General features: G+C 40.4%; 1 protein-coding gene across 2 annotated transcripts in view; it reads right to left on the reverse strand.

The window, feature by feature from the left end:
- Positions 1–2,044: 2,044 nt before the first annotated feature.
- Positions 2,045–23,900, reverse strand: part of LOC145865657 (delta-type opioid receptor-like) — a 33,166-nt gene continuing 11,310 nt past the window's right edge. The window contains exons 2-3 of one of the 2 annotated variants that reach the window (XM_082970611.1): positions 12,833–13,154; positions 2,045–9,484 (exon numbers count right to left, since the gene is read on the reverse strand). In XM_082970611.1, the coding sequence (XP_082826737.1) occupies positions 8,915–9,484; positions 12,833–13,154 (892 nt within the window). In that variant the 3' untranslated portion in view covers positions 2,045–8,914. Of the gene's footprint in view, positions 9,485–12,786; positions 13,155–23,900 lie in introns of both variants that reach the window. The other variant, XM_082970610.1, reaches the window with a different exon arrangement.

The raw sequence follows: 23,900 nt of genomic DNA on the forward strand, positions 1-23,900 counted from the left end.
CTAGGTGCCCCGACTTCCTAGTTTATTACAGTTACACGATTAATCAGTTTAATCGCGTAATAATAATTAGAGAGTTATTTGATAAATATGTCTTCAGTTTTAATGATGCCAAAGACACGACACTAGATATGGCTATTATATTGTGATCACTACATCCTATGGATTTGGATACTGCTTTAAAGCAAATATCTGCAGCGTTAGTAAAGATGTCATCAATACCTGTTGATGATTTAATTCCTGTGCTGTTTGTAATTACCCTGGTAGGTTGACGCACTGGTTACAGTTTGAAGTTTTTTCCTGAGCTTGATGAGAGCCAGTCAATATTTAAATCACCAAGAAAATATACCTCTCTGTTGATATCACATACATTATCAAGCATTTCACACATATTATCCAGATACTGACTGTTGGCGCTTGGTGGTCTGTGGCAGCTTCCCACAAGAAAGGGCTGTTGGAAGTTCACCTTCCAACAGGACAACGACCCTAAGCACACAGCCAAGACAATGCAGGAGTGGCTCCGGGACAAGTCTCTAAATGTCCTTGAGTGGCCCAGCCAAAGCCCAGACTTGAACATCTCTGGAGAGACCTGGAAATAGCTGTGCAGCGATGCTCCCCATCCAAACTGACAGAGCTTGAGAAGATCTGTAGAGAAGAATGGAAGAAACTCCTCAAATACATAAATGCCAAGCTTGTAGTGTCATACCCCAAAAGACTCAAGGCTGTAATCGCTTCAACAAAGTACTGAGTAAAGGGTCTGAATACTTATGTAAATGTGATATTTCCGTTTTTTGTTGTAATACATTTGCAAAAAAATCTAAAAACGTGTCTTTGCTTTGTCATTATGTGGTATTGTGTGTAGATTGATGAGCGTAAAAATGATTTAATCCATTTTAGAATAAGGCTGTAAGATACCAAAATGTGGAAAAAGTCAAGGGGTCTGAATACTTTCCGAATGCACTGTATCTACCTTAATCACCTCGTACCCCTACACATTGACTCATTACTGGTACCCCGTGTATACGGACAGGTTATATATGAGAGAGAGAGAGAGAGAGAGAGAGAGAGAGAGAGAGAGAGAGAGAGAGAGAGAGAGAGAGAGAGAGAGAGAGAGAGAGAGAGAGAGAGAGAGAGAGAGAGACCGTGAACCGTGTACAACGCGCATGAAATATTTGATATCAAAGTATTGCAGAATCATATTATAGACCCTCTCCAGCCGGTGGGGGTCCCTTGTCAAGTAATTAACAGCCTGGCAATAACTGAACACAGCTGCTGCTTTCTGGGCTTTGTTTTGTTTCCAGGCTACAAGGTGCTATCTAGAACCTAAAAAGGTTCTTCAGCTGTCCCCATTTGAGAACCCTTTGAAGAACTGTTTTTGGTTTCAGGTAGAACCTTTTAGGTTCCATTTAAAACCCTTTTCACAGAGGGTAGCTATTCTGTATTTGAAGAGAAGAGACTGACATCAGACACAGTGCTATGCTCCCGAGTGGCGCAGCGGTCTAAGGCACTGCATCTCAGTGCAAGAGTCATCACTACAGTCCTTGGTTCAATTCCAGGCTGTATCACATCCGGCCGTGATTGGGAGTCTCATAGGGCGGCGCACAATTGACCCAGCGTCGCCAGGGTAGGCAGTCATTGTAAATAAGAATTTGTTCTTAATTGACTTGCCTAGTTAATTAAAGGTTAAATTAACAAAAAAATATATATACTCTGCATCATTCATCGTTACCTAACACATTTTTTTTCAAATGGTGTCCTTTACGCATAAAATACGCATGACACATTGGCTTGTGGGCTGAAACACCCCTGTTGATACTGAATGTGATACCAAGCCACAATGTCAAATGCTTTGACAGCTTTGACATGATAAGTAGATTGGATGGGGAAAACTGATTTGTCATTCATATGAGATCTAAAGTGTTTGATGCAGTGCATCTCAACCAAAACCTTTTTTTGCTGCATTATAGAGAGGGAAGGTGTGCAGGTTTATTGAACATGACCATGTTGGACTAATACTTTTTACAGTTTTTGATAGATAATGGTTTATTTGAGTGCTTATAAAAACATTCATATGTCAAAATTCAGAATTTAAGTATATTTAGAAAAACATTTGCTCATTAACATGCAAATGTATACATTTGGCATGAAAATATGAGTAATTTCAGATATTTTGAGTCAAAGTTACATACTCAGCTTCAAATTTACAACAATAATTTAGAAAGTACACGCAAGTACGTTCACCATGATAACATTACATTTTAAGACAATTCAGGGATTTTACCAAAGGACCTGTAATTGCTAAATTGTTAATACAGAAAAATGACACTTTTACAATAAAAAGTTACATGATAGACTATTGTATATTGTCATGTCCCTGAAAAGCGACACAGGCATAATAAGACCATAATATACATCTGACAAAGCCTGGTGGAATCCCTATCTACACATGCTTTTTAAAATCATTGAATGGATTGACCTAAAAAATGTATATAATATAGAAATATATCAAGCAAGTACATCGAGTTTGGAATGAACAGCCACACCCTAGACCTGGGTTCAATACTATTTAAGGTATTTCAATTACTTTCACATTCATTTCAAAGTAAGTATTTTTATATTTTTTCTTTGGAAATACAAGTATTTTCTACTACTTCAAATAGAAGTAGCTGATTCGGTCACATTATTTGAAAATACTCAAATACACAGAAAATAAGTATTTAAAATATAAATACTTAATTAAGCATGCATTTGAACCCAGGCCTGCCACAATCCAATGGTTAGGACTTTGTCTCTGTAAACCTGCAAGCACTATAATATATCAGCAGCATTATCATGTTGATGGAACATTTTGGATGTGGGCAAGACATCTGCCAAGTTAAAAATGACAAAATGTATTGAATACAATATCTGGATATAACTAAATATAATCATGTTTTAAATCCCTTTTCAGTTTTGATATTCTGCACTGCTACAGTAAAGGCAATATGTATTTATTTATTTTTATTTAACTTTTACTTATTCAGGGGATCCCAATGGAGGCCAGGGTCTCATTCACAATAGTGCCCTGAGAACAAACAATTCACAAATCAACATAATTCAATAAAACAGCAAAAAATGAAAATACAAGACACAACAGATACATTTCAACAACACAAATAAATGATTACAATCAACCAAAACACTCGCAAACCTCAGAGAATGTATTCCACATCAGCGTTCTAAACTGCCCTGCTGGCACCAGGGATTCAAGATGTAATGAAGATTGTAAATTATTCCAAACATGAGGGGCATTAAAACTAAGGGCTAATTTACCTAGGTTGGTAGAGATACAAGGGACCTCAAGAGTTAACCAACCCTGTGAGCGGTTTTGGTGCCTCGTGTTTTTCTACTTTAACATAGGGCGGAGCACAGTGTCGTCCTGGTCAGGGTTTGGCCAGTGTAGGCTGTCATTGTAAATAAGAATGTTTTCTTATCTGACTTGCCTAGTTAAACAAAAAATACAAACAGAGAAGTGAGATATGTTGGAAGTTTGTGCAGCAGAGCCTTGTAATCAAAAAGGGAGAAATGAAGTGATCTACAGGAAATTAGAGAGGTCCAGCCGACCTTCTGATAAAGCATGCAGTGATGAGTATTAAACCTGTCACCTGTGAAAAAGCGAAGCGCGCTATGGTACACTGCATACAAGGCTTTTAGAGTAGCGGCTGCTGCCTTCTGATAAATGGTGTCACCACAATCAAGAACTGGCAGGAAGGTTGACTGGACTTTAAATCTCAGCTTTAAATCTCAGCTTCTTAACCAAAAGCCCAGATATTATAGGTGGGAACCTGCTCGATGAGAGAACCATCCAATGCATAAATGTATAAACCATCTGAAATGTTTATACGAGAATTAGAAAATGACATACATTTAGTTTTTCCCAATTTCTGCAAGGCAACAAAATCATATTGCAGCTCTAACATACTGTAGTCTGGTCAGCATTACGGGCAGTAGTGTACAAAACAAAATATGCATTTCGTGAACTAACACTCGCACTATACATTTATTCCCCCCTTACTAGCTCTGACTTTGTTTATGTCTACTTTGATGAGGAAAAGTTGACTTACTATGACTGGGATAGAGTATGCGGTTGTCCCACCTAGCTATCTTAAGATGAATGTACTGACTGTAAGTGGCTCTGGATAAGAGTGTCTGCTAAACGACTAAAATGTCAATGTAAATAACAGTGTAATCTGCATACAGATGAATGTTACAGGTTTTTGCAGATAAACCAATATTATTTAGATAAATAGTAAAGAGGATAAGTCCCAAAATGGACCCCTGCAGGACACCTTTAGTAATAGAGCTCCAGTGGAGGTGTCATAATACCCATAAAACCTAGCGGTCAAACAGGGAAATGGTTTCAATCGTTTTTCCAACATTCATTTTTCCCATAGGGGATTTTAGAAACACTTAAAATAAGGGCTGTGTTTCATGTAGGTTTACCCTGGCGTAATGTTTTGATAACCATGCAAATCTCTCTAGGACAAGGTGACTTTTATCAATATATTTGCCTCTATTTACTCTCAGTAGACGTCATGCAAAACTACAAATCCCAGCAAGCTCCTGCAAGTCAACTCGAGCTGACACCTTTGCTAACAGGTATTGCATCAATTTAAAACTTGCACAAGACAGTTCACCGATTTGTTAATTTACAGAAATTTAGCCAGTTTATTCATGACAAAATGTAGCTAACATTAGATAGTTAATCTAGAGATTGTTACCTTTGCCTCAATTCGGCAGGCTCGTCCAGATCATCATGGCATTTGTAGTTTTTTTATGATAGCCGCATTAGCAGCTAATTAGCGTTTCACTTTTGGGGGATAAATACAGGAAAATATATTGATAAAAGTAACCTTGTCCTAGAGATTTACATGGTTATCAAAACGTCATGCCAGGGTAAGCCTACATTAAACACAGCTCTAATTTTAAGTGTTTCTAAAATCCACTATGGGAAAAATGAATGGTGGAAAAACAATTGGTAACTTGACTTGACACCATTGTGTCCTGTCTGTGAACATTTGAACGAAAACCAAATCAAAGGAGACATGGACGCTATTAAAAAGCAACTGACAATGCAATATTAAAACAAATGGGTGGAGATTAATCATAAACCCAAATTGAGAACCTTTTGTTTGATTAAGGCTGACTTTGTGTGTGAGATATATATTATGTACAACCTACATAAAAGCAAGTGATCGCTATGTGCACATGTAAGATCCGGAATATTGCCTCTGCATATTGAAACAGGTAAGATCAGGGAAATTGCCTCTGTGTATTGAAACAGGTAAGATCAGGGAAATTGCCTCTGTGTATTGAAACAGGTAAGATCAGGGAAATTGCCTCTGTGTATTGAAACAGGTAAGATCAGGGAAATTGCCACTGTGTATTGAAACCGGTATGATCAGGGATATTGCCACTGTGTATTGAAACGGGTATGATCAGGGAAATTGCCTCTGTGTATTGAAACAGGTAAGATCAGGGAAATTGCCTCTGTGTATTGAAACAGGTAAGATCAGAGGTATTGCCTCTGTGTATTGAAACAGGTAAGATCAGGGATATTGTCTCTGAGTATTGAAACAGGTAAGATCAGGGATATTGTTTCTGCGTATTGAAACAGGTAATATAAGGGATATTGTTTCTGCGTATTGAAACAGGTAATATAAGGGATATTGTCTCTGTGTATTGAAACAGGTAAGATCAGAGATATTGCCACTGTGTATTGAAACAGGTAAGATCAGAGGTATTGCCTCTGTGTATTGAAACAGGTAAGATCAGGGATATTGTCTCTGAGTATTGAAACAGGTAAGATCAGGGATATTGTTTCTGCGTATTGAAACAGGTAATATAAGGGATATTGTTTCTGCGTATTGAAACAGGTAATATAAGGGATATTGTTTCTGCGTATTGAAACAGGTAATATAAGGGATATTGCCACTGTGTATTGAAACAGGTAAGATCAGAGATATTGCCACTGTGTATTGAAACAGGTATGATCAGGGAAATTGCCTCTGTGTATTGAAACAGGTAAGATCAGGGAAATTGCCACTGTGTATTGAAACAGGTAAGATCAGGGAAATTGCCTCTGTGTATTGAAACAGGTAAGATCAGGGAAATTGCCACTGTGTATTGAAACAGGTAAGATCAGGGAAATTGCCTCTGTGTATTGAAACAGGTAAGATCAGGGAAATTGCCTCTGTGTATTGAAACAGGTAAGATCAGGGAAATTGCCTCTGTGTATTGAAACAGGTAAGATCAGGGAAATTGCCTCTGTGTATTGAAACAGGTAAGATCAGGGAAATTGCCACTGTGTATTGAAACAGGTAAGATCAGGGAAATTGCCTCTGTGTATTGAAACAGGTAAGATCAGGGAAATTGCCACTGTGTATTGAAACAGGTATGATCAGGGAAATTGCCTCTGTGTATTGAAACAGGTAAGATCAGGGAAATTGCCACTGTGTATTGAAACAGGTAAGATCAGGGAAATTGCCTCTGTGTATTGAAACAGGTAAGATCAGGGAAATTGCCACTGTGTATTGAAACAGGTAAGATCAGGGAAATTGCCTCTGTGTATTGAAACAGGTAAGATCAGGGAAATTGCCACTGTGTATTGAAACAGGTATGATCAGGGAAATTGCCTCTGTGTATTGAAACAGGTAAGATCAGGGAAATTGCCACTGTGTATTGAAACAGGTAAGATCAGGGAAATTGCCTCTGTGTATTGAAACAGGTAAGATCAGGGAAATTGCCTCTGTGTATTGAAACAGGTAAGATCAGGGAAATTGCCACTGTGTATTGAAACAGGTAAGATCAGAGATATTGCCACTGTGTATTGAAACAGGTATGATCAGGGAAATTGCCTCTGTGTATTGAAACAGGTAAGATCAGGGAAATTGCCTCTGTGTATTGAAACAGGTAAGATCAGAGGTATTGCCTCTGTGTATTGAAACAGGTAAGATCAGGGATATTGTCTCTGAGTATTGAAACAGGTAAGATCAGGGATATTGTTTCTGCGTATTGAAACAGGTAATATAAGGGATATTGTTTCTGCGTATTGAAACAGGTAATATAAGGGATATTGTCTCTGTGTATTGAAACAGGTAAGATCAGAGATATTGCCACTGTGTATTGAAACAGGTATGATCAGGGAAATTGCCTCTGTGTATTGAAACAGGTAAGATCAGGGAAATTGCCTCTGTGTATTGAAACAGGTAAGATCAGAGGTATTGCCTCTGTGTATTGAAACAGGTAAGATCAGGGATATTGTCTCTGAGTATTGAAACAGGTAAGATCAGGGATATTGTTTCTGCGTATTGAAACAGGTAATATAAGGGATATTGTTTCTGCGTATTGAAACAGGTAATATAAGGGATATTGTTTCTGCGTATTGAAACAGGTAATATAAGGGATATTGTCTCTGTGTATTGAAACAGGTCGGATTGTGGTGAAATGGAAGAGGAAAGACTATGTAACTATTGTGACCTCGAAGAGAGAACTCAATTAATTTTATCCTCTATTGCCCTTTCTACCACAATATACGCTTTCAGAAATTCCACCAGATCTACCCTGGCATTATGTGGCTGAGCGATGAAGAGAAACTGAAAACGTTTTTTGTCCATTGTGTATTTCTGTTTGCAGAATTTTTTTTATAAAGCCTGGAATAAAAGAAAAAGTGTGACAGAATGAAATTCAAAGTGCACATATGTATATAGATTGTGTAGATCACTTATACTAGAAGGGCTTGTAAGTAAGCATTTCACAGTAAGGTCTACACCTGTTGTATTCGGTGCATGTGACAAATACAATTTGATTTGATTTGTGCCAGACCGGGTTTAAACGCCATCCATTTCATTTTGCTGTATTTCTTTTGTAATTCATTTGTATTCTTTTTTACAGCTCTAGGGATGTTATTATTATTGCTTGAATAACCTTATCTACTACTATGTATTGATTTCTTGTTCATTCTTTATGCGGTGCACACTGCACAGAACACTGGAAGAATTATCACTGAATAATCACTGTGAATCATTGTAATGTTTGTTTATGCGTCAGTAACTGGCGATTTGACACGGAAATACAATATAATTCATTCATTTGATAGTTCCCAAACCACGTGCACATCATATACACATATAATAAATAACAATTTAGTACAGAACATACAGTATATAAAAGCTGCTATACATACAGTAGATGTAAAGCAGATTGGTAGGCTACATCCATTTTCTGACTTTAACATTAATAATATAAAGCCATTGACTCTGGAAGCAAACAATAATGTAATTGTAAACAAACAAACTGATCATTTTGATCTCATGAATGGTCAGTTCTTGCATCCATAGCTCTGTCTATCAATTTGACAGTGGTTACATTCCTCCAGCCCCATCTCTCAGCTGTTTACCAAAACAAGTGGTGGGGTGGCCGCTTTGTTTTTTTGAATCGCCGCTTGACCCTTAAATAACAATCTTCTTCTATTAGCATCTTGAATTAAGTACTCTCAATGAAGATTTTCTAATTGTGAATGTTGTTGACCACAGAACATTATCCTATTACAGTATGTTCAATATACCAGTCTACAAAGATACTGTGTACATAATAGTTGATGTTTCTTCATTTCAGTGTTCTGCCTAAAGTTCAACATTTTAATAATGCTACCTGACAGAAAGCCTTATGCGGAGTGTCATTCTGCATTCAAATACTCGTCAGCCTCCAGAAAGAGGCGACAGTACGATCGATGCTTGTGTTACGTTGCACTTCAGTATCTTGGCGCATCATGTGTCAGAGCTTTGTGTCAGAGCACTGTGGTTACCTGGGTGACTTCCGAGCTCATGTCATCGTTTGGCTGGTAGCGTGAGTCCAAAGACAACATCTCCATACCTAGTCATACCGGTTGATTGGACCTCTCCACCCTGTTGGCGCTGGAGTGCTGCTCGCACTGGTGCTGCTGGTGGGGGCGGGTACGAGAAGAATTCTGCAGCTCCAGCACAGAGGGACTCAAGGGGATGCAGAACTCGCGGAAGCAGCGCTTGAAGTTCTCATCCAGGAAGGCATAGAGGACAGGATTCAGGCAGCTGTTGGTGTAGCCCAGAGCGATGCAGAAGTGCCAGGTGACGGACTGCAGCAGGGAGTTGGGGATGTTGATCAGGGCTTTGATGATGACGTAGATGTGGATGGGCGTCCAGCAGATGATGAAGACGGCCACCACCACCAGGACCATGCGGGTGATGCGCCGCAGGTTGCGGTCCTTCTCCTTGGAGCCGGACAACATGCGCACGCTCTTCAGGCGCAAGATCATTAGCCCGTAGCATACGGTAATGATGAGGACCGGGATGATGAAGGCAAAGATGAAGACGCAGATTTTCAGGAGATTCTCCCAGTACCAGGACGGGTGTGGGAAGATCAAAGTGCAGTCGATGATTCCTGAACATGTGAAGATTGAGTACAAAACACAGTTGAAGGAACGTAGTACATGAGGAAACCAATAGCTTCACAGCAGTCTTTTTCACAGGTACAGTTGAAGTCAGAAGTTTACATACACCTTAGGCAAATACATTTAAACTCAGTTTTTCACAATTCCTGACATTTAATCCTAGTAAAAATTCCCTGTCTTAGGTCAGTTAGGATCACCACTTTATTTTAAGAATGTGAAATGTCAGAATAATAGTAGAGAGAATGATTTATTTCAGTTTTTATTTCTTTCATCACATTCCCAGTGGATCAGAAGTTTACATACACTCAATTAGTATTTGGTAGCATTGCCTTTAAATTGTTTAACTTGGGTCAAACGTTTCGGGTAGCCTTCCACAAGCTTCCCACAATAAGTTCGGTGAATTTTGGCCCATTCCTCCTAACAGAGCTGGTGTAACTGAGTCAGGTTTGTAGGCCTCCTTGCTCGCACATGCTTTTTCAGTTCTGCCCACAAATTTTCTATTGGATTGAGGTCAGGGCTTTGTGATGGCCACTCCAATACCTTGACTTTGTTGTCCTTAAGCCATTTTGCCACAACTTCGGAAGCATGCTTGGGGTCATTGTCCATTTGGAAGACCCATTTGTAACCAAGCTTTAACTTCCCGACTGATGTCTTGAGATGTTGCTTCAATATATCAACATAATTCTCCTTCCTCACGATGCCATCTATTTTGTGAAGTGCACCAGTCCCTCCTGCAGCAAAGCACCCCCACAACATGATGCTGCCACCCCCGTGCTTCACCATTGGGATGGTGTTCTTCGGCTTGCAAGCCTCCCCCTTTTTCCTCCAAACATAACAATGTTCATTATGGCCAAACAGTTATATTTGTGTTTCATCAGAACAGCGAACATTTCTCCAAAAAGTACAATCTTTGTCCCCATGTGCAGTTGCAAACCGTAGTCTGGCTTTTTTATGGCGGTTTTGGAGCAGTGGCTTCTTTCTTGCTGAGCGGCCTTTCAGGTTATGTCGATATAGGACTCGTTTTACTGTGGACATAGATACCTTTGTACCTGTTTCCTCCAGCATCTTCACTAGGTCCTTTGCTGTTCTGGGATTGATTTGCACTTTACGCACCAAAGTACGTTCATCTCTAGGAGACAGAACGCGTCGCCTTCCTGAGCGGTATGACGGCTGCTTGGTCCCATGGTGTTTATACTTGCGTACTACTGTTTCTACAGATGAAAGTGGTACCTTCAGGAGGTCTACAATTTTTTTTCTGAGGTCTTAGCTGATTTCTTTTGATTTTCCCATGATGTCAAGCTAAGAGGCACTGAGGTGGAAGGTAAGCCTTGAAATACATCCACAGGTACACCTCCAATTGACTCAAATGATTTCAATTAGCCTATCAGAAGCTTCTAAAGCCATGACATGATTTTCTGGAATTTTCCAAGCTGTTTAAAGGCACAGTCAACTTAGTCTATGTAAACTTCTGACACTGGAATTGTGATACAGTGAATTATAAGTGAAATAATCTGTCTGTAAACAATTGTTGGAAAAATGACTTGTGTCATGGACAAAGTAGATGTCCTAACCGACTTGCCAAAACTATAGTTTGTTAACAAGAAATGTGTGGAGTGGTTGAAAAATGAGTTTTAATGTCTCTAACCTAAGTGTATGTAAACTTCCGACTTCAACTGTAGATAAAGCTACATAGGCCCCGAAGCATTGCTCATAATGTTAGCCATAATAATCAGCTATTTGTTAAACAACCTTGTGCTGCCTGCTTCTATTCCCCAAGCTGACATCAGATAGAGTTCCTTCAAGAGACTGCAAATAACACCCATTCTCCTCTAACCAATAAAAAGAGCTATGATGGTTTTTACAGGCATTTTGAAAACCTAATTCAGGAGACGCATCACAAATTTTTCTAACAAGTTTCCATCCCACTATTATACTGAAATGATGCATGGACTTTAAGACTATTATACATGGTGGAAGCTGCTAGTCTATGGTTATATTAGTCATCTATAAAGACTACATGGTGGAAGCTGCTAGTCTATGGTTATATTAGTCATCTATAAAGACTACATGGTGGAAGCTGCTAGTCTATGGTTATATTAGTCATCTATAAAGACTACATGGTGGAAGCTGCTAGTCTATGGTTATATTAGTCATCTATAAAGACTACATGGTGGAAGCTGCTAGTCTATGGTTATATTAGTCATCTATAAAGACTACATGGTGGAAGCTGCTAGTTTATGGTTATATTAGTAATCTATAAAGACTACATGGTGGAAGCTGCTAGTCTATGGTTATATTAGTCATCTATAATGACTACATGGTGGAAGCTGCTAGTCTATGGTTATATTAGTCATCTATAAAGACTACAAGGTGGAAGCTGCTAGTCTATGGTTATATTAGTCATCTATAAAGACTACATGGTGGAAGCTGCTAGTCTATGGTTATATTAGTCATCTATAAAGACTACATGGTGGAAGCTGCTAGTCTATGGTTATATTAGTCATCTATAAAGACTACATGGTGGAAGCTGCTAGTCTATGGTTATATTAGTCATCTATAAAGACTACATGGTGGAAGCTGCTAGTCTATGGTTATATTAGTCATCTATAAAGACTACATGGTGGAAGCTGCTAGTCTATGGTTATATTAGTCATCTTTAAAGATGCACTATGTAGAAATCGCTCTGCAATTTTCTGGTTGCTAATTTCAGTTTATGTGACAAAACAAGCAAGTATAGTGTAGAGCCTCCATACTCAACTGGCGGACCGGAACCGGAACCAGAACGGGGTCAATACGGACCGCAGGTTCCAAAGAAAAAACATATATATATTTTTTTACATGTTTCGGACCCCTGGTATCATAATAACACACATAACTCACATTTCTATGTGAAGTTGGTTGGGTCGCCCCAAAAGTTACATATTGCAGCTTTATAGCATTATATTGATGAATAGAGTTGGAAACCTACATTAAGGCCAATTAGGGATGAACACTTACAAAACATTATTTAATATAGCCTCTGATTTGCAGTTCTAAATCCACCATTATGTAAAAGTTAATGTCACACGTAAACCTAAATAAAGGAGCTGAAAGTGTTCTTATTGTATGATAATAAAAAAAGGTTTCATAGCTAACATGGCACTCTATTTCTCTCTATGACTCAGACCCAGACCATGTGTAGAACAGCAAAACAGCATTTCACAGACATGAAATGAAATGTAAAACATAATTGTTACTCTCTCGCTACTGTGGTGTACTCACTGACATTATAGATAGGCTGCCTACAATTGAGGATCATAGAAAAACAGCATGGGGAAACGTACTGTCATACTTGCCATTATCGGTTACAGTAGTTAAGGCGGTGAACATGACAGGCAGACCGATGGCAGAGGACAGGATCCAGTTGCACACGTTGACAATCTTTGCATTACGGGGCGTGCGGAAGTCTAAGGCCTTGACAGGGTGGCACACTGCAATGTAACGGTCAATACTCATGGTGGTCAATGTGAAGATACTGGTGAACATGTTGTAGTAGTCGATGGATATCACTATCTTGCACAGAACGTCTCCAAATGGCCAAGTCCCCATCAGGAAGTTGACACTCTGGAAGGGCAGTGTACTGGTGGCTAGTGCATCAGCCAAGGCCAGGTTGAAGATGTAGATATTTGTGGCGGTTTTCATTTTAGTGTATCTGGAAAGATAACATACAGAAAGAAAAATCAGAAGACAAATAATCAGGACAGCAGCTTGTCTATCTCAAAACCATAGGCTCAGCAATATCTTCGGTTCACCTTGCCGTTCATGGCAACATCTTATCGCTGTGTCTCAGTTTCTCAGACAAATCATGCCACCAAGAACAGGTTTACAAAATATTGGATTTATAAGGAATTTATATTACAAACAAACACACAGACAGATGGTGTATTGACATAGGCCTACATACATTACTGTTAATTAATTCTAATCCAATTTCTCTTTCTTACAGAGTTACCGACTGGGTAGCTCTCGAAAACGATTCTAATTATCTGTGGGTTTTCAGCGGTTAGCTTTGCACACGGTTGACTGCATGTCAACTACAATTCCTCCAACAGTGTGTTTTAACGTTTAGAAATGTCAATAATCATTGCTTGCGAAACGATTTTCGAAACATGCTGATATACCTTTTATCTTTCATACAGTGCCTTCGGAAAGTACCCCTTCCCTTTTCACATTTTGTTACGTGACAGCCTTAAAAATAGGTCAAATACGTTTTTTCCCTCATCAATCTACACACAATACCCTATAATGTCAAAGCGAAAACAGGTTTTTTGAAACTAGCAAATTTATAAAAAAGAAAAATCAATACCTTATTTACATAAATATTCAGACCCTTTGCTATGAGACTCGAAATTGAGCTCAGGTGCATCCTGTTTCCATTGATCATCCTTGAGATGTTTCTACAACTTGATTGGAGTCCACCTGTGGCAAAAACCAAGCCATGAGGTTGAAGGAATTGTCCATACAGCTCAGAGACGGGATTGTATTGAGGCAAAGATCTGGGGAAGGGTAGCAAAACATTTCTGCAGCATTAAAGGTCCCCAAGAACAAGTTTGTAAGAAGTTTGGAATCACCAAAACTCATCCTAGAGCTGGCCGCCTGGCCAAACTGATCAATTGGGGGAGGGCCTTGTTCAGGGAGGTGACCAAGAACCCAATGGTCACTCTGACAGAGCTCCAGGGTTCTTCTATGGAGATGAGACACCTTCCAGAAGGACAACCATCTCTGCAGCACTCCACCAATCAGGCCTTCGTGGTAGTGTGGCCAGACGGAAGCCACTCCTCAGTAAAAGGCACACGACAGCCCACTTGGAGTGCGCCAAAACACACCTAAAGCCTCTTAGGCCATGAGAAACAAGATTCTTTGTCTGATGAAACCAAGATTGACCTCTTTGGCCTGAATGCCAAGAGTCATGTCTGGAAGAAACCTGGCACCATCCCTACGGTGAAGCATGGTGGTGGTAGCATCATGCTGCGGGGATGTTCTTCAGCGGCAGGAAGTGGGAGACTAGTCAGGATCTAGTCAGTGAAAGATGAACGGAGCAAAGTACAGAGAGATCCTTGATGAAAACCTGCTCCAGAGCGCTCAGGACCTCAGACTGGGAAGAAGGTCACCTTCAAACAGGACAACAACCCTAAGCACACAGCCAAGACAACTCAAGAGTGGCTAATTTCCACCGATTTGAACCAGATCAAACATCTCTGGAGAGACCTGAAAATAGCTGTGCAGCAATGCTCCCCATCCAACTTGACAGAGCTTGAGAGGATCTGCAGAGAAGAATTGGAGAAACTCCCCAAATACAGGTGTTCCAAGCTTGTAAAGTCATACCCAAGAAGATGTGAGGCTGTAATCGCTGCCAAAGGTGCTTCAACAAATTACTGAGTAAAGGGTCTGAATACTTATGTAAATGTGATATTTCTGTTTTTTCTAAAAACCTGTTTTTGCTTTGTCCTTTTTGTGTAGATTTTAGAATAAGGCTGTAATGTAACAAAATGTGGAAAAAGTCAAGGGGTCTGAATACTTTCCAAATGCACTGTATCAGCGAGAAATAATCGTTCAAATAAAAAATCTACACTTACTGTAGCAGTTTTGCACAGATCCACAAGCAGTGTGTGCCTCCAGTTGACAAACTACACTTCCTCTCCAGTTAAGTTTACACACAGGTGTTCAGAACACACTACGCTAGATAGCTAATTAGCCCAGGTGGCTGCCTATGTCTTGCACCTGTCTTCCGAAACAAGCGATGTAACATGGAGATATGGCCGTGTAGGAACACTAACCCAGTTAAGGTGTGTGGTAATTTTTAAAAATGTATTATTATTATTTTGCACTGATATGAATGATACGTTCCTTATGTTTCCAAAATTGTGCCGCAAGCGATACGTTTTAACAGTCAGAACGATCCTAAAAAAACTCCCCCGGCCAGAAGATACTGTCGTCAATAGGCGCTAAAGTTAAAGTACGTTATTGTTAAACAAACAGACAGTCATTGTAATGGAAATTGAATTTTTACTTGAACAAATATTTGACCAGCCTAAATCCTCTCATGACAGGCACCGACAATAGTTCATCAAAATGATTAGCTCCAACAGCATAAAGACAGTGTTGAGTGGATCAAGAATGTCATTTCCACCCATTAGATACTACATTGATCTCTTATGTATCATATCAGAGCACTTATGATCCAGTTGGGCTTATTATACCAATTATCCAGGGATACCATAAGTAGTGTTGTCCATTGTGTTTAATTCAACGGAGCAGACTCGATTTTTTATCCTTATCTGTTGTCATCCCCGATCTTAATAATTTCAATCAAAATCATAGTGTTAATTTGGAGCTTATTGTGCTCCGTTACACAAAGAACGTATTGCTGCAAAATTAAGTACGGTTCACTTTTGTTGTTTCTTAATTTTCATTATTTCTCATTATGAGGCATCATTTGTAGGTTTAATTTTGTTACTTTCTAGGTTCAGCATATTCCTGTACACAAATAAAACTAAAAGGAAACCATTTTCATTTGTATAACTATTCTGCAATAATTTCTTTGTAGTAGTACAGAGAGTAAAGGTGGGTTTACATTGTGGAGATGCGGAATGACTACAAGGAACCGTCGCTTATATGTGAATTAGACTTTCGGAGCAGTCTGACCCTGTGCAGGATGCCTTTCTAATCCAAATCTCCCGGGCAATCTTGTGGACCGACCTGCCAACATTTTACGTTTGCGTGTGATGCGGATTACCATTAATTACATATTATATAAAAGTTATAAATTGAGATTTGGATGCGTGGGGGGGAAACTCAAGCATGTCGGAGCTTGAACTGTCGTTCCTGCGTCTCCGCAATTTAAGGATAGTAAATCAATTATTGCTATTGAACTTCCCATAATGACCAAAAAGAAAGAGTGGCATATCTTAAACAGATAGAAAGGCTTGTGTAATTGGCTATATAAATATACTGCTCAAAAAATAAAGGGAACACTTAAACAACACATCCTAGATCTGAATGAAAGAAATAATCTTATTAAATACTTTTTTCTTTACATAGTTGAATGTGCTGACAACAGAATCACACAAAAATAATCAATGGAAATCCCATTTATCAACCCATGGAGGTCTGGATTTGGAGTCACACTCAAAATTAAAGTGGAAAACCACACTACAGGCTGATCCAACTTTGATGTTAATGTCCTTAAAACAAGTCAAAATGAGGCTCAGTAGTGGGTGTGGCCTCCACGTGCTTGTATGACCTCCCTCCAACGCCTGGGCATGCTCCTGATGAGGTGGCGGATGGTCTCCTGAGGGATCTCCTCCCAGACCTGGACTAAAGCATCCGCCAACTCCTGGACAGTCTGTGGTGCAACGTCGCATTGGTGGATGGAGCGAGACATGATGTCCCAGATGTGCTCAATTGGATTCAGGTCTGGGGAACAGGCGGGCCAGTCCATAGCATCAATGCCTTCCTCTTGCAGGAACTGCTGACACACTCCAGCCACATGAGGTCTAGCATTGTCTTGCATTAGGAGGAACCCAGGGCCAACCGCACCAGCATATGGTCTCACAAGGGGTCTGAGGATCTCATCTCGGTACCTAATGGCAGTCAGGCTACCTCTGGCGAGCACATGGAGGGCTGTGCGGCCCCCCAAAGAAATGCCACCCCACACCATGACTGACCCACCGCCAAACCGGTCATGCTGGAGGATGTTGCAGGCAGCAGAACGTTCTCCACGGCGTCTCCAGACTCTGTCACGTCTGTCACGTGCTCAGTGTGAACCTGCTTTCATCTGTGAAGAGCACAGGGCGCCAGTGGGGAATATGCCAATCTTGGTGTTCTCTGGCAAATGCCAAACATTCTGCACGGTGTTGGGCTGTAAGCACAACCCCCACCTGTGGACGTCGGGCCCTCATACCACCCTCATGGAGTCTGTTTCTGACCGTTTGAGCAGACACATGCACATTTGTGGCCTGCTGGAGGTCACTTTGCAGGGCTCTGGCAGTGCTTCTCCTGCTCCTCCTTGCACGAAGGCGGAGGTAGCGGTCCTGCTGCTGGGTTGTTGCCCTCCTACGGCCTCCTCCACGTCTCCTGATGTACTGGCCTGTCTCCTGGTAGCGCCTCCATGCTCTGGACACTACACTGACAAACACACAAACCTTCTTGCCACAGCTCGCATTGACGTGCCATCCTGGATGAGCTGCACTACCTGAGCCACTTGTGTGGGTTGTAGACTCCGTCTCATGCTACCACTAGAGTGAAAGCACCGCCAGCATTCAAAAGTGACCAAAACATCAGCCAGGAAGCATAGGAACTGAGAAGTGGTCTGTGGTCCCCACCTGCAGAACCACTCCTTTATTGGGGGTGTCTTGCTAATTGCCTATAATTTCCACCTGTTGTCTATTCCATTTGCACAACAGCATGTGAAATGTATTGTCAATCAGTGTTGCTTCCTAAGTGGACAGTTTGATTTCACAGAAGTGTGATTGACTTGGAGTTACATTGTGTTGTTTAAGTGTTCCCTTTATTTTTTTGAGCAGTGTATAAACAATATTCTATGACGTTTGAGAATAGCAAATACAATCCCATTATGCTCATCCACATCATTCAGATTGTTTTTTCATGAGAAAATGTTTAATTCATTTCCAATGCAACATTAGCAGTCTGGGATTGTCTCATTTCTTCTCGTTTCCAAAACTCTTTATTATCTTCTAATGTCAATGAGATATTCAGAACAGATAACAGCAAATCATCTTTTTTATTTAGGAAAAATCTCACTGATCACTGTTTAGATAGATTACTAAACCGTACCGTGCCCCTGATTAAAAAGGGGGAAATCTAGTCAGTTGTACAACTGAATACCTTCAACTGAAATGTGTCTTCTGCATTTAACCCAACCCCTCTGAATCAGAGCGGTGCGGGGGGCTGCCTTAATCGACATCCACGTCTTCGGCGCCTGGGGGTTCACTGCCTTGTTCAGGGGCAGAATGACAGATTTTTACCTTGTCAGCACGGGGATTCAATCCAGCAACCTTTCGGTTACTGGCCCAATGCTCTAACCACCAGACTACCTGCCACACCAAAAGGAAGTTAGAGGAAAGAAGTTAGAGACCGTTTCACGAGCCAATGCTAACTAGCGTTAGCGCAATGACTGGGAGTCTGAAAGAACAGCGCACTGAATGGAAGTCTACAGGAACAGCTAGCATGCTATAGTTCCCTTAGACTTCCAGTCACTGCTCTAATGCTAGTTAGCAACTTCCTTCAAACTGCACGCAGAGACATAAAAATGGTATCCACGAGTTCATCTGACTCTGGGGAATTTGATAAAGGGCTTCATTGACAAAACCCCGAAGTATCCCTTTAAGATACAAGGCGTTTTCTGGATAAATACAATCTCAAATTGGCCGCAGGTAGCCTAGTGGTTAGAGAGGCTAGACAGCAACCGGAGGGTTGCCATTTTTAAATTCTGGGTCTGATGGGAAGAATCTGACAGGAAGGGAATCCTGGATGCCATTGCCTGCTGTTGTGCCCTTGAGCAAGGCACTTAACCCCCCCCCCCCCCAACAACTGCTCAACGGGCGCCAGGGTGACAGCCCCCTGCCCCAACCTCTCTGACCTATATATGTATGTGTGTCATTTGGAGGGGTTGGGATAAAGAGAAAGTAAAATTTCAGTTGACAAATAAAAGTTAATTTGATCTCAAATGAAGAACTACTCCAAAATAAAAAAAACAGCAGCACAGTAACCCAAACAATGAAAAGACAAAGAATTCAATCAAAGGCACATTGTAAACAAATGCACTGCATTTTACTTTTAAATGTAATTTACTCTTGAGCTGACATCCGCAGCATTTACTCTGAATGCAATCTCTGAGAACATCAGGGAAGTTGCCTTGTCGATAGTGCATTGCACTCGGATTGAATCCTGGCAGAAGATTGAGATGGCTGGGGAATGCATGCCAAAATAAATTGAACTATTTTTTTTGAAAAGATAATTCATTTTTTGTCTGCTATGTTTGCGCATGGAGTCGTACATTATACGTAAGCCATGGATGTACACAAGGAACCGGATGTCTTGAGCTTTAAGCGTAACATTTTCCGTGTCTGATGGATGGGTCTGATGTCATCAGTGAAAAAGCCCAGGAAGGAGCCAAGTGCAGGGTGTTTTGTATTGCACATTCTGGAACACAACATGTCTGTCTATAACAACACCATAAAACACAGCAAGGGAGAAGTGTTGATAAGGTGAAGCTTGAGTCTGGACAGAAGGGATATCTGGATCTGGACAGAAGGAATATCTGGATCTGGGCAGAAGGGACATCTGGATCTGGACCTAGGACTGTTGCGGTGACTGTATTACCGCCACACCGGCGGTAACGAGTCATGAAGGCAGTCAAATTCCATGGGACCGTTTAGTCACGGTAATTAGGCTTCTCCAAGCTCTGATGCTGCTGATGGTCATTAGTAGCCTACCAAACTTGCTAACTGACTGGCACTCTATAATCACTCTGACATCAACGCAAATGTGTTCGAAAATCTAATCAAACACTTCATGAGAGCCCACGAGCTCATGTTGGGCAACATGGCCTCTATTAAAAAGAGGAGGATCCCATCAGCCTTCTATAGGCTAGACCTAGTATATTTATTTATCAACTTTCCTAATATTAAGCACAATGCTTCTCTTTAAAACAGGAGTATAGCCTACCTGGCTAGCATGAAAATAAACCATCAGAAAAGCGTCCTCCATTTGCTATTTAAGTGCATAGATTACATGTATTTTTTTCCTGCTTTCCCTGTTTCGAGACAGGTGCATGATAACGGTCTATTCTAAATCAAAACAAATTTCACACCTATATTATTTAGTATATGTAAAGACAAGATTAAATCAAGAATAGTCTGATGGGTGACAATATTAGCCTATCACTTGTGAATTATTTTTTGTCACTTGTGAATGATGCCCAGCATAAGAAACTGACTTTTTTGCAACTTTTTCTATTCATAGTTGCACACCTCATGTAGCCTAGCCCATAGGCCTATATGTTTTAATAATGTTTGCATAACTAATAAAGTGCCCAAATAACCTTTTAAAATTAAGCACATTAATCCGCTTGACAAAGGGATTAGAGCCTAACTGTCATACATAAGCAGCACGAGATTCAAGTGTGGGGAAGATAATTTCACCATAAAAATGCACCTTTATAATATTTGCTGTCACTTTTGATAATGGTGTTTTTCCACTAATGGAACATTCGTGCTTATAGCCTACTGCCATGTGTGCATTGCTGCGCTTATAATGTGGAGAAATAGAATATGAATATGTGGACAACTACATAGGATATGTATATGAATATGTGGACAACTACAAATACCTAGGTGTCTGGTTAGACTGTAAACTCTCCTTCCAGACTCATATTAAGCATCTCCAATCCAAAATGAAATCTAGAATCAGCTTCCTATTTCACAACAAAGCCTCCTTCACTCATGCTGCCAAACATACCCTCGTAAAACTGACTATCCTACCGATCCTTGACTTCAGCGATGTCATTTAGAAAATAGCCCCCAACACTCTACTCAGCAAACTGGATGCAGTCTATCACAGTGCCATCCATTTTGTCACCAAAGCCCCATATACTACCCACCACTGCACTTGTATGCTCTCGTTGGCTGGCCCTCACTACATATTCGTCACCAAACCCACTGACTCCAGGTCATCTATAAGTCTATTGTCATGATGTTGGCCTGTGGGTAAGGTTTATGACCCCTCCATAAATACCTTTCTCCCTTCCCTCTCTCTCTGACTCTACTGAAGGTCTCTTGAATAGCCTTTGTTAAACATAGAGAGTCTGGGAACATCAAACAAGTGGGGGGAAAGGAACCATATTTCAGTAATAGAACCAGTTGAAAATATGTGTTGGTACTTAATGTATATGATGTCTGTTCGGTTGTCATCTGAGACATTATGACTGATGACAGGACGACATAAACTGTATCTGGGAAAGTCTACACATTCTAGTTATCAGATTCACATGGAATTGTTGTGCAAATTAAATGTTTGAATATGAAACTATTTGTGATAAGATTAAATGTAATTTTAGCTTCCAAATGAGAGAATTGGGTTATCATAAGGTTAGAGCCCTGCTCAATCAGTGGTCCGCCCCTGTGAAGAGACATGGGTTATAAACTATGAAACACACCTTTCTCTCCCTCCACTATATAAGCCCTTGACAAAAATGCAACCTGCTGTTCCGAGGACGATAGGACGACGGTCCATACGTTAAAAAGGACTAACATGTCAACTACAGAACTAAGCCAATCTCAGCGTGAGCTTTGGTTGTGAATGGTATGAACTTTGAACTCTTATTCACTAAAGAAGTGAGACATCCTAGCCGTTGAGTTAGCAACAGCAGCTGTAAACGTGGGCTAGGAAAGGACGGACGACGTATCCAGTCTAACACACAATGAAGATACTACAACGTTTCCAATTTACCACCAGAGACATTCTTCCGAGGACAGGAAGATCTCTGTTGGCCAACACGGCCAGCATCTACGACCAACCTATGGAAGCGCAGCTCAGAGTAAATATTTATTGCATTTTCCTTTTCCAAATGGGCGGTAATTTAGGATGCATAAGATACTGTATTTACGAAAGCTTAGCTTCTCCCTTTGTTCCTCAGTCTTCCCGCTCTTTCATTCAAGCCCAACCCCCTCTCTTTGTGTAACAAGCCATCATACAGGTTCCGTCCACCAGGGACGTTTTCTGTAGGACATAATTTGCATTCTGTGTATATGTAATTCTGTGTGATTAGTTAGGTATTTAGGAAATAAATAATTAAACCCAATTTTGTATTGCTGATTCAACTTGTTAGCCAGGGTTCGTGAAGATAACCAAGAATCTACAACTTTCAGATGAGACTGAAATAAGGTGACGATTAATATTTACTGCTATTGATGTAAAATATTACTAGGTCTTTCAGAGTTTATTCCGAAGATAACGGCTCTATAAACACTCTTTCGTGGTGCCCCGACTTTCTAGTTAATTACATTTACATGATTAGCTCAATCAGGTAATATTAATTACAGAGAAAGGATTTTATAGAATAGCATGTCATATCACTTAATCCGGCATAGCCAAAGACACGACACTATGCTAGGTAAAGCCCCGCCTTATCTCAGCTTACTGATCACCATAGCAACACCCACCCGTAGCACGTGCTCCAGCAGGTATATTTCACTGGTCACCCCCAAAGCCAACACTTTCTTTGGCCGCCTTTCCTTCCAGTTCTTTGCTGCCAATGACTGGAACAAATTGCAAAAATATCTGAAGCTGGAGACTTATATCTCCCTCACTAGCTTTAAGCACCAGCTGTCAGAGCAGCTTACCGATCACTGTACCTGTACACAGCCAATCTGTAAATAGCACACCCGACTACCTCATCCCCATATTGTTTTTTATCCTCTTGCTCTTTTGCACCCCAGTATCTCTACTTGCACATCATCATCTGCACATCTATCACTCCAGTGTTAATGCTAAATTGTAATTATTTCACCTCCATGGCCTATTTATTGCCTTACCTCCCTACTCTTCTACATTTGCACACACCGTACATACATTTTTCTATTGTGTTATTGACTGTACGTTTGTTTATGTGTAACTCTGTGTTGTTGTTTTTGTCGCACTGCTTTGCTTTATCTTAGCCAGGTCGTAGTTGTAAATGAGAACTTGCTCTCAACTGGACTACCTGGTTAAATAAAGGTGAAATAAAAGAAAAAGAAATGGCCTAATAGTTTATCAACATTTTAAGCTAAATGTTCTGATCTGTTGCATCAGCCACATTGCATAAACAAGTTTGATGCTAGTGGTTGTATTAATTTGGGATCTATTGCATCCCACAACTGTCTCAGACTATGTTTTGAATATTTATTTCTCACACAGAATAGGTCAACTTTTGTACAGTCGTGGCCAATTTTTTTTTTAGAATGACACAAATATGAATTTTCACAAAGTCTGCTGCCTGAGTTGTATGACGTCAATTTGCATATACTCCAGAATGTTATGAAGAGTGATCAGATGAATTGCAATTAATTGCAAAGTCCCTCTTTGCCATGCAAATGAACTGAATCCCCCACTGCATTTCAGCCCTGCCACAAAAGGACCAGCTGACATCATGTCAGTGATTCTCTCGTTAACACAGGTGTGAGTGTTGACGAGGACAACGCTGGAGATCACTCTGTCATGTTGATTGAGTTTGAATAACAGACTGGAAGCTTCAAAAGGAGGGTGGTGCTTGGAATCAATGTTCTTCCTCTTTCAACCATGGTTACCTGCAAGAAAACATGTGCCGTCATAATTGCTTTGCACAAAAAGGGCTTCACAGGCAAGGATATTGCTGCCAGTAAGATTGCACCTAAATCAA

This window comes from Salmo salar, chromosome 28 (assembly GCF_965601325.2).
Source record: "Salmo salar chromosome 28, fSalSal1, whole genome shotgun sequence".
Taxonomy (NCBI): domain Eukaryota; kingdom Metazoa; phylum Chordata; class Actinopteri; order Salmoniformes; family Salmonidae; genus Salmo; species Salmo salar.